This window comes from Labeo rohita, chromosome 3 (genome assembly GCF_022985175.1).
Source record: "Labeo rohita strain BAU-BD-2019 chromosome 3, IGBB_LRoh.1.0, whole genome shotgun sequence".
NCBI classification, from domain to species: Eukaryota; Metazoa; Chordata; class Actinopteri; order Cypriniformes; family Cyprinidae; genus Labeo; species Labeo rohita.
Genome location: NC_066871.1, coordinates 468,511 through 480,963, shown reverse-complemented (window position 1 = coordinate 480,963; position 12,453 = coordinate 468,511). Strand labels below are relative to the sequence as shown.

The 12,453-nt window shown below is 40.4% G+C and overlaps 1 protein-coding gene across 1 annotated transcript in view; it reads left to right on the top strand.

Moving 5' to 3' along the window:
* Positions 1 to 2,898: 2,898 nt before the first annotated feature.
* The window catches only part of LOC127161014 (uncharacterized), a 33,502-nt gene continuing 23,947 nt past the window's right edge, over positions 2,899 to 12,453 (top strand). The window contains exons 1-5 of the mRNA XM_051103665.1: positions 2,899 to 3,087; positions 6,281 to 6,365; positions 6,977 to 7,107; positions 7,253 to 7,343; positions 7,558 to 7,661. Of these exons, the coding sequence (XP_050959622.1) occupies positions 6,281 to 6,365; positions 6,977 to 7,107; positions 7,253 to 7,343; positions 7,558 to 7,661 (411 nt within the window). The 5' untranslated portion in view covers positions 2,899 to 3,087. The remainder of the gene's footprint in view (positions 3,088 to 6,280; positions 6,366 to 6,976; positions 7,108 to 7,252; positions 7,344 to 7,557; positions 7,662 to 12,453) is intronic.

The window sequence follows — 12,453 nt, the reverse complement described above, 5'->3', positions numbered from 1 at the left end:
CCCGCCGAGGCAGGAGAGGTTGAGGGCCGGATGAAGCCCTTGGCGAGTTCCTCCCTGATGTACTGATTCATGGCCTCAGACTCGGGCTGAGAAAGGGGAAAGATGCGCCCTCTAGGGGGAACGGCTCCGGGAAGAAGGTCTACAGCACAGTCCCCAGGGCGGTGAGGCGGCAGCTGGGTGGCCTTGGTGGTGCTGAAGGCCTCAAGAAGATCTTGGTATTCGGCTGGTATGGAGTCCCTGGGGCCGGCGGACACTGGTGTGGAGGTTGCTGGGTTGGCTGGCTGTGGACAGTGCTGCTTACAGTGAGAGGACCAATGGGTGATGGCACCTGCTGACCAGGAGATGATTGATTCGTGTAGGTTGAGCCATGGGTATCCGAGAATGAGCGGCGTTTGAGGAGAAGAGATGATGAAAAAACGGACGATTTTCCTGGTGACGTGGTTCTAGGCAGAGGGTGAGGTCGTCGGTGGTGTGTTCTATTCTTCCAATACCTAGTGGTCTCCCGTCGAGGGCGGCCACTGCCACTGGTCGTCTCGGCACGCTAGCTCCACCTGGAGGTCTGGATTGAGTCCCTTGCGATAATGTAATTTGAGCGGACCATCATTCCAACCACTCTGGGCAGCAAGTGTACGGAAATCCAAAGCATAATCAGCTGCAGTGCGCCGTCCCTGCTTCAAGGCCATAATCTGGTCTCCGGCCTCCCTGCTCTCTGGGCTGGGTTGAAACGCCTCTTTGAAGCTTTGCAGGAAAGCGGCGAACGAGGGGAAAATGGGTTGACCCAGGTCCCAGACAGCCGTGGCCCAGTCTTCGCGGGGAGCAGAGCAGAGCGGCGCTCTGGAATGGCCGCCAAACGGGAAGTGCACCGGGGTGACCCGAAACCGGAAGTGGAGCCCCAGGCACGGGATTGTGGGAAATGTAGTGACTAGAACTCCGGTGAAGGCTCCCGCTGGCGGAGGATGGAGGAAGCCACAGAGAGTCACGTCCTTGTGACACTAAATGTTATCTACTATTATTATGACTTATCCACAAAATGGTTTGATGTTTTGTTTTTTGAAACTCTGAAACTTTGTTTGATTGATTTCATGAGACATTGCAATTATTAATTAAAAAAATACATGCAATAAAATATTTTTGTATGTTTATTTTGTGCTGCAAATATTAAAAATAAAAAGATCACTGATTCACATGCCGCTTGATCTGATGCGAATATTTATCGAATATAGTGTTAAAAACACATTTATTATTTGTATTTTATTATAAAATTGACAATGTATACACTGAGACTTGCATGCTAGAAATAATGAATGGACTTGAAAATGTTAAACATTATTTCCAAGCATTTATACCATAAATAAAACAGCTTGTGAATGCTCACGTAATGTTATGTACTTAAGAAAGTACATAACATTATGGGGGGACTTGATGACAATGTTGTAGGGTACCAGGTTCAGATAATAGGTTATAAAAGTAATCACTCAGAATCTTGATTTAAAAGAGGAGTATTCGAATGACCATCTGAGATAGCTTTGGTTTATTAAAACAAAAACTCATAGGTAATACATTAAATAACAGCGAGAAAGTCTTCACACATGGAATGGCAAACACTCAAACCTTACCAAACCAATTTATAGTCTGAATACTAATAAGTTCCCTCCTTCCATAAACAGGTTGCAGACACATCATCTCAAAAGATAAGCACACACACATTTGACTTCCTATGTAAGCAGGGGTCTCTCGTTACCATAGCAACGCTGGTACAGGAAATGTTTGCGCTCCTAAGCCATCAGCTTTCTAACTGCAAGCAAAACTAGCTCTTCTTAGGTCATCATTTCTATTGTCATAAGTAAAACACAAAATAAATGCAGGTAAAACAGAATCAATCCACTTTAGAAGTTCCATTCTGTAATCTGGTTACAAAATGCATCTCCCGTTGAGGAAGTACATTAAAATCTTCACCTTTAAAACATACACTTTTAATTTCAACATTTCATGTCATCTCATAAGGGGAACTCAGGTCTTCTCCCTTTGATTACATCAAAACAGGTTCAAAGGTGTCACAGGCAAAAGAAGTTGTTTGTAATCTCAATGTTTCAAAATCAGTTGCTAAAGAGTGCAACTCAGAATAAAATTATAAAGCAATCAATTCCTTCAACAGTTTCATTATTCTTTTTGCCATTTCTTCTTGCATTCTAATTAACCAAAATCATTTCTCTTAAAGAGGGTTGTTTAGTGTTCCAAGTTTTCTCTCCTGAAGTCCATCTTTGGTCCACTATGGTATTGGTTTGCTTTTTGGTTTGTTTGTCATGGTCTATCTGAATTTTTTTGGACAGGCAAATCGTCAAAATAAATTTTCAATGTTTCAGGTTCGTTAACGTTACCTAGGGCAATTTGTTCAGGGGATTCCTCATATTTAATCTGTAAAGCTCCATTGGAGCCCGATTCATATTTAACTTGTAGGGCTCCATTGGGATTTAATATAACAGTTTGCAACAAAGTAAATTTAATGAATTGAACTTGTCACCTGCTCTGAATATTACTGTACCTTTAAAAAGGTATTTCCCTTACCCTGGATATTAACATTTCTTTGCATTAATAGATCATCAATACTTAGCATTCAGTAGGTCAATTGATCATAATGTAAATTCTGCTTTATTAAGCTAATTCTATTAAATTATCCTAATATCATAATTAATTATAACAAGTTATGATTAATTATTAATATTTCCCCTTTGAGCTAATTCATTACAATATTCAAGGTATAATCATTGTCTCAACTCATCAGTAACAAACTCAAACATGCAGCTGTATTCTGGAAATATGGCCCCACCCCCCCAAAAACCTAATGTTCAAAGTTGCTTGGCAAATGTGGGCGGAAATAAAGAGAAGAAAGATATACAAGAGAGAGGAGGAAGAAGTCTTTTAAGCATATGAAACACAAGTGCTTTAAAACTGGATAGGTTCTGTGCATGTTAAGGGCAATTTAGTTAAGCAAGTTCTCCTGTTTTACTGTGTGGATGCCAAGCTCAAGCTTTACCTATTTCATTGCATCTTTTATTTGTACACATACTTCATCAGGACTACAACAAGGTTAGTGTATTCATTGGTGTTAATGCAATGGTGACACTTTGTGTGAGTTATTAATGCACTGAAATGTTTTCAGTAAGCTGTAACTTCTACGCTTAAAGTTGCATTTGAAAAATATCCAAATATAACACTAGAAATAAGAATATTTTTTTAAAAAAAGAACGTATACATAACTAACTTGCCAAAAAGCAGTAATCTAAATATAAATTTACTTTAAATTGTTGACTATACATACATATAACCTAAGACAGACTATACAAGTACTTTACACAATAACTGCATGATATAATGCAAACAATGTCTTTAAGGTTAAGAAGCAAATAGTGCAATATGATTTGCGGTGCATTCGCAAAGTAAGTTCTTATATACAAAAAAAAAAAAAAAGTTTTAAACAAAACAGACTATTTTAATTAGGCTTTGTTTAGAATTAGTAAAATTCTAAAAACAATGTATCGTGGTCACCATTATTTATTTATTTTTTTATTTTTTTTTTGTGATTAAACTGAATAGACGGGATGCGTGATGCCCCTGGTGTTCTCTGATGCTTTTTTTTCTTTTTTTTTTTTTTTTTTTTTGAACTGTTTATATTAACATGATGCATATATAAATATATATAATATAGCTTATATAAATATATGATAGTTGCATCCACTAAAAGCATAATACATATAATCAGAAAGATTTAGTCAATTTTGTGTTCCATGTTCCTGTTTATTACAGACACATTTCCACAGCACAGGCCTGCTGATGCAGTAAGTTTACGCCAGTATAAATCTGATACTCGACATTCCTGTTGAAGCAGTAAAAGATATTGATTTTTAAAAAGCAGTTATTCAAAACTACTGAGAAAGTGCTTGTGCATAAGTATGGCAGGCCACTGTTCTTTACATTAGGGAAGTTTATGGAGATTATGAGATGTTTTCATATTTATTCAACACATCAATAACCACATTCACATGTAAATATTCCAGTTATACCGACATATGTGCCAGGCCATTATGAAATTCTTGCTTTTAGAAATCCACACAAGTACTTTTCCGTAAAAGTGTTCTAAAATCACAAAAAAAATGGTCTATAATAATAATCATAATAAAACCTTGCCATGTATTTTTCATGTAATTCCCCTTTCATTCCACAAGGCTATATTGTATTTTTTTGTATTTATTTATTTATTTATATTGTATTTGCATTTATAATGTTTTCTTGAGCTCCATAAAATCAGTAGCCTCTTTCACCGCCCCTGTAATGTCTCTCCTGACATTGCCTTAGCAAGGGGGAGCACTGCCGCGCTCATCCAGCATCGCTTAAAGTATAAAGTATATTGTATTGTAGAATCCACGTTCAGCACCGCTGAGAGTTTTGTATGACTGTTATACTGAAACCGAAAGTAAAACACACACACACACACACACACACACACACACACATTCAGAAGCCATTTTAATACCTCACATTTAGAGAGTGACTCCCCAATGTGCACAAATTAGGCTACATAACATATCTAGGCTGGTATTATTATGTAGGCTATAATCGATTGTTTAGTTGTCTATATCTCTTCATCATGCTTGAAGAATTCTGTCTTTATTTGCATTCTAAAAATTTGGAGAGCAGCCTACTTTGATTATGGCTGCATTTATTGTCTGCTCTAAGAACTAAGAAAGAACTCCATTGTTTCATTCATTCTTGTCCCTTGTTTAAGGTTTGATGTTTCCTTGAAAGGGAACGTCTCAGATTAGGTATGTAAACATGGTTCCCTGAGAAAGGAACGACACACTGCATCCTCTAGAAATGTCACCATGCTTTTGAGGCAAGCTTCAGATGAAGAAGCAGATGACGTCTTCTTCTGGCACTCTTTTATATTGTGTTTGGTCAGGTAATGGTAAGCTGTCGCCAGCTAGTGTTTTTGTCTTGTTTGGAATTATGCTTCAGTCACCGGTCACTTGTCTAGAAAATGTCTTTAAAAATTCAGCTGGAAAGCCATCTGGGCCAGGGCTCTTACCACATTGTATGGCAAAAATGGCATCACAAAACTCATCTAAAGAAATGGGGCTATCCAAAAATTGCATGGCATCAGTATTGATGGAGGTAGTGAGAGATCTTTGAAAAAGTATTTCTTGATTTAATCAACATCTCAGTTGCAACAATAAAAAGGGTGTCGAAATCGGCTTTTAAGAAAAGATATTCAAGTATGAAGGATGGCAGATAACTTATATACTGATATTCTAACTGCAAGATGAGATTTGTCAGACCTCCCAATGTGCTTTTCAAATGACGTGTAAGATATAATTTGACCACTGATATAGGTTTTGAATGTTTCCCAAATTGTGCTGTGTGTAATATCTGGGGTAGCGTTCACGCTGATTAAAAAGTCTATTTGGAAAGAAACACATATAAAGACAAAGTCTCCACTAGTTAGCAGGCAAACATTTAGTGGGTGCATCATGTACCTACATTCAAAGTAAGAGGACTAACTTTATGGGCTCAGTCAAGCAGCGCCTTCTCTTCCAAATTCAACAGGTTGTGGAGGAATTTCCGAAACAAATTCTCCTTCAATGATTCTGATCAGCCTGATGTTATTTCTTCATTATCTGCTTACTAGATCCTCGCACTATTATTAATTTCGCTTTGAAGTTTGGCCACCACAGTTGCAAGGTGTATGAGAGTATTACTCGCGGCCAATGCTGAGTCCTTGATGTCTCTCAGCATTAATGTACTGTGGTAACAGCTGATGTCAGCTCTTTTTTAACACCATATAAGTCTGATTGTAGACTACTAATCGCACTCTCAATCTCAACGCAAATGTCATATGTCATGCTGTGAGTGATTCCCCCTCATGAGTACCTCAGCCAAATTAGCGATGTTAGCCCGCGTCTTGTAACTGCCTTGTTTGCTACCAGGAGCTGCCATTACACACACAGTATCTACTAATATTGTGTCAGAATGTGTTCACAAAACATATTACACTGATAACATAAATCAAAAATAAACTTCTGGGTCTGTTTGTTATTGGGTTAAAATTTTACCTGTGAGGAGCTCACTAAAAGTTTATCTGTATTCCATTCACACAACAGCGCCCCCCAATTCAATTGCTTTATATGTTGAGCACTAAAGGGGCTCCATCAATAATATTTAAACTGTAATTATAATTGATACTTCAAGATTCCATTTTATGATTATTATTTTGTTTTCCCTAAAGATGGCTCAAAATCGTAGACTCTCCAGTGCCAGTTATGACACCAGTGCCTCAGATCACAGCAGAGAGATTTCTTCTAGAATGACCAGTGAGTATTAATTTCATATTGAATTTAAGCAACATTACTTTATATGTCAGCAGCATAAACATTGATTTTATGTTAGCAGCACAAAGCATCAAATATCCCTTAGAAACCGCAATCGCCCTGCTGAAAAAAACAGCATATGCTGGTTAGGCATGTTTTGGTGCTGGGATGCTGGTTTTAGCTGGTTTATGCTGGTCCTTTGCTGGTTTATGCTGGTCTTTTGCTGGTTTATGCTGGTCATGTTGCTTGTCAAGCACCAGCATAAACCAGCAATGAAAAAAACAAATGATAACCTATTGGTTTCTGCCTCATTATCTTTATAATCCAAATCAATGTTGAATGACAGTATATTGATAGCAGACCCCTTATTGAAGTGGCAAACAACAAATCCATTTATAAATCAAATATATTTAAATAATATCAAACATTTTAAATTTTTGTAAAAGGTGTTTTTATGGTTGTTTAAATTGAGTTTTCATTGCATCACCATATGGGGTTTTATGTGCTTATAAATAAACATTTTGTGAAGCAATTGGTTCAGTTGATTTAAAGTTTCTAAGAGCCCTCTAGTGGTCAATGTATTTTGTAGCAATTACTCTATATTTTGATGATAGGAATGTTAGATGAACATGGATACAACATGCAGAAAGAACTTGGACATGGGGAAGAGTGTTCAGGAAGAGTGTTTCTGGTCACAGACATAGATGGAGATCCCTATGTGGTCAAACAGCTGAATTCAAGAGATGTAAGTACAATTAAGCATTTACTAAATCAGGAATTTACCTAATCATTTACCATATTTATTACATATTTAGTTTGCTATCAAAAAGCTATTAAAGTTGCCATTTTTCTCTTCTTTTACTTTTTCCCCCCTCAATTGTTCCCCTCAGAGGAAGGAGCTGGAAAGAGTCCACAAGGAAATCAAGATCTTAAATAAAATAAACTGTGGATATATTGTTTCTTATGTGGAATCATTTGAAGGTGTGTTTGTTTAAAAATTAGAACAGACGAAAGTAAATTTCCTTCATTTCCTTTGCTCCAAGTGAAAGTGTTTCTGTTAGATTAAAGAAGGATTACAAAATGAACACAAACCAAAATATCTCTTTAATTACTGACTGTGAAATGAAGCTGTTACACTAATAATCACATTTATTATTAGTTGAATTAATGTTTGTCTGAATATTTTCTTATTTAGATAAAGAAGCTGAACTCTTTTATATTGTGATGGAGTATTGTGCAGGAGGAGATCTTAATGAGAGGATGAAAGCACAAAAAGGGAAAGGCTTTGAAGAGCATCAGGTGAGTTTCTTATGTAGATATACATACTCCCAAAATGTAGATCCATTCATTTTAAAATTGGTATTTAATATTACTGCCAGGATTTACTAAAGTGAAAAATTAGCAATGAAAAAGTGCAGAGACAGATATTTTGGGGCTGATTTTACATTGCATTTGCATGTGCATTTGAATACATTTTATTTTCCAGTATCGGTATGGGGCCCCAATACTGCCCTCTTGTACTTGTACTGGCCCACTCTTGTGCTAAATGGCGATACCACACAGCATGTGAACAGTGCAGTATCCAGTCTAAGAAACACAGCAACAGAGAGCAGAATGGAGTTATTAGATATTAACCCTCTGGTTGTGTTCAGATCAAATTGACCCAAAAAATATTTTCATTTTCCCAAAAATACTAGTTAGCATTATCGCATTGTACTCAAACTTCTTGACTTTGTTCACACAGTGTATAAGTACTTCTCAGAATTTTGTTTAGAATGTATAATTTTTGTGAGTTTTTATTTCACTTAGTCCAACTTGTGGTGTTCTCAGTCAAAAATGACCGGACTCCAAACAATTGTAATTATAAATCTCTCATTATGCTATATTATCACCGAATCTTGAATTCACTAATTTTTTAAGGGAAAAAAATTATATTATTCACAATATTTAACAAAAAAAAGATTAAACAAATTGCACTATTTATCACAATGTGTTTTAATGTTTAATCAGGAAGTTTGCTTTAAAATGCACACAGAATAATCCAAACTGGCAAAGTTCATGGTGACATGACAGAGTCTATGTGGTGTAAGAGTCCATCTGGTGGTGAACAGAAGGAAGACCACAAACCAGATTTGTAACAATTATTACCAATATTAATGGGGAAGATCACAAAACCAGGATCTCTATTTTTAAATGCTTTTATTTTCCAAAAAGGGGCACACACATTTAACAAAACTCACCAATTGACATCTCAACAAACTAGAATATGCTGACAGCTTATTCAGCTCAAAACACCCACAAAGCCTGAGCCTTCAAAATGGTCTTTCAGTTTGGTTCACTACGCTACACAATCATGGAAGACTGCAGATCTGACACTTGACAATCAGTGACACCCTTCACAAGGAGGGTAAGCCACAAACATTCATTGCCAATGAAGCTGGCTGTTCACAGAGTGCTGGATCCAAGCATGTTAACAGAAAGCTGAGTGGAAAGAAAAAGTGTGGAAGAAAAAGTTGCACAACCATCCAAAAGAGAACCGCAGTTTTGGGAGGCTTGTCAAGCTAGTCGATTCAAGAATATGGGTGAACTTTGCAAGGAATGGATTGAAGCTGCGCCAGTGTGTAGGTGAGATACATTAAATCGCCGACACGAGAGCGTAGTTTAATCAAGCCTTTAATGGCGACGGCTAACACAACAGAGACAACAAGAAGCCAACACGTAAACTCCACCCGAGCCGTCCGGGTCATAAACCACGTCCGTAGTCACGTCACGGTCCACGTCACACTTCACATACTGGCGCCACCCATTTCCCTCAAGAACATACTCCTCCGTCTCTGGCACCTGTGGATGTATGAAACGAACAAAAAAAAGGGGGAAACAGAAATGTGACATGTGACAACACAAGATGAATCAACAAAACTGTCGAGGTTCAACAGCACAGCAGACTCTCACGTAGCCTGACAGAACACCGATGCAAAGCATCAACAGAGCTTCCTTAAAGCGAAGCAAGAATACGGAGGAAGGCAGTCCATCTAGTGCAGCTCATAATCCCTTAATCTCTTGGGAAGTCGACAGAGATGACCTGATCAATGAGGAGCCTGCACTGGAACTGCTGAGAGGGACGCCAACTCACGGCACGGGACCTGGCAAGGGGACACGGTCCTATCCTCCGGGCGTCTGCTGCAATCGCCCCTGGGGGGTGAAGCAGGTGTCGCTATCGCCAGGGGAATATCAGGTTCACTTGGGGGGGACAACGAATGGCATGTCACGCTCCTCTTCACTCTCAGACGCCACAGCATAATCACAAGGACCTGCAACACTTGGGAAAGAGTCAACTTTATAACAATCCGTTAAGCGAACCCTGTACGATCCACGCCGCAACTGCGAACCCGTAAACTTACAGCTGTTGCACCATGTCCCATCTGAACTAAGCACAAAATATCTGCTTCAAACCTGTGACTTGTTACGGTCGCTGTACAAATACACGAGATCGCCAGGGTAAATATCAGGGACAGGTGCATGCCGACTCAGTGGAGCTTTCGCTTTAACACTGTGGGGGTGGTTAGCTAAACGTTGTGAGTGCTGCAACGCAATCAGCTCCTGGTCATGCACCGGTAACTGTTCAAGGGAGAACTGATCGCGCTGCAACAGCATCTCATGGGCTGAAATGCGGCTATTTAACCGAGCAACAGCTACCGATAATAGCAAGGGGGTGACGACCCCACAGTGTGGTTCTAGTCGCAAAATCTCGCCCTGTAGCTCCTGGATGGCCTTTTCGGCTACCGGATTTTTATTGACATTTTTAGCATTGCCAACCTCAATGGCCAGTCTGTATTGAGCAAGCACTGTGTCCTTGGCCAATGCTGAAAAACCTGGTGCTGGGTCAGTTCTAACTACAGTAAAGGGGCCATCAAGCGGACGAAGACCAATACACAAGCGTACGATACCATCCCGCAATGACTCCTTCCACTCGTCATCAATTAACAAAGCCACTATGAAAGATGACACACACTCATGAACGACTAAGATGAGCTGACGCTCGCGTTTAAGCACGTCTGCTGCAAAGGTAGACCCGACTGTCTCAGGTGGGTTGCAGCTGGACTGCTCCACCGCAAACACTGGGGACCTCGCTAGTGCAGCACATTGGTGACATCCCTTACTGGTAAGCTGAATGGCCGAATCCAAGTCCAGCGTGTAGAAGTATCGGCCAACAACGAGTCTCAACTGGTGAGCCAAGGGGTGATCTAACCTGATGTGCAGTGACATAAGCAATCCATGCAGTACTGACCTCGGAACGACGATGCATTCGGTAATGTTTGACAGTGGAGTGTTACGCCATACAACTAACAGTCCATCATTTGCTAAGGTAACAGTATTCAAATACCGTTTCACATCTTTGACATTGGTAACTCTCTTGGAACCCTACGGAGGTCTGGACACTCAGCCTGAATAGACACCCACGTCTATTGGCAAAGGGTACCTTTTGAGCTCCCCGCAAGATGTCAGCAACGTCAGTACGGCACACGACGGAGACCCAGGATTCACAAACGAAGCTACACACCTGACACACAGGGCAAGATGCCAATGTTGCAATGCGGTGCGAACTGGCGCGAATAGTACCCTGACTCCAGACCCAGCCCAAAATATTGGTCTGGATTGGAGCTACTATAGTCTTACTGGGAGATAAGCACAGATTTCATACCTGGAGGGCCACTAAGACCTGTTTCCACACTACAAGAAGATCCTCAAGGGTATCAGCGCCACAGTACAGGTCGTCAGCAATTTTGGCCACCCGGCCTTTTTCAAGGAGGTCGCCGAGTATGCGACAGGTCAACTCCTCTAGTGCGGCTTCTGAGCCGGGCATGCCCATGGCACACCTGGCATACACACGAACTCCTTTAAATGGCGTGACCACTCCGCAGTACTTCATAGAGGACTTGGATAGTGGAATTTGGTAGAATGCCTTGGTGAGGTCAGTCGCAATGATATACCTCCACTGAGCTATCAAACGCAGTGTGGCATCCGCATTCGGCATCAGTGACGGTTGGGGTTTGCTGTAACGGCCCACGTCGGCGAATGCTGTAACAAGACGAAACCCCCCGTTAGACTTCTTGACAAGAAATTATGGGTTCAAATCATCAAATTCCCTATGGACTTTTCAAAATTTGTCTCTAATGTCCGTAGTCATAATGGCATCAGGGTCCAATGAGATAAGGTCAGAGAACAGTGTTGTGCTGGGCATACAGGGCTTGCGAACGGCAGCTTGAGAAACTTCCAACTGGACTTTTTCAGTATGGGGTTCTGTTGACTGGAATCCATAATGTAGTCTGATAGTTTGCCATATCTGATCGATGCACGTGGAGTTTTTAACAACGGTATTTCACGAAATAACAGGGCAGTAGATAGCAATCTGCCCCAGCATAAGCTCCAGCATGATGATCTTTTGCTGGCATGTGCGCCATTGCGCCGCGGGAACATCGGTGTCGTCATCGGTAAAACCTCTGAATGGAGATGCCCTCGTCTTCTTTTCCCAGCGCGCGCCGTCAACTAGAAAGGGAGCAAACTCAGGGTCCAAAGATAGCGTGTAAACAAGGTTCTGACGGCAGTTTTCGAATGAGTTCATGGTCTCAACTTTCGTTAGACACCACTGCTTCCGTGCTCTGTGTGTATTCACCATGGCTAATGTCTCGAGTTTCGTCAACGGAGATAATCCACAATGCGGCTCCCTCGCGCATATTTCTCAAACGAGCTCACCAGGATGTTTTGGGAGCGAGTATGATAACGCTGCCACCACGCCAGTTTGTAGGTGAAATACATTAAATCGCAGACGCGAGAGCGTAGTTAAATCAAGCCTTTAATGGAGACAGCTAACACAACAAAGACAACACAAATCCAACATGTAAACTCCGCCCAAGCCATCCGGGTCATAAACCACGTCCGTGGTCACTTCACGGTCCACGTCACACTTCACCAGAGGTGGGTAGAGTACCCAAAATCTGTACTCAAGTAAAAGTAAAAGTACTTATGGAAATATTTACTCAAGTAAGAGTAAAAGTAACAATCCCAATAGTTACTTGAGTAGGAGTAAAAA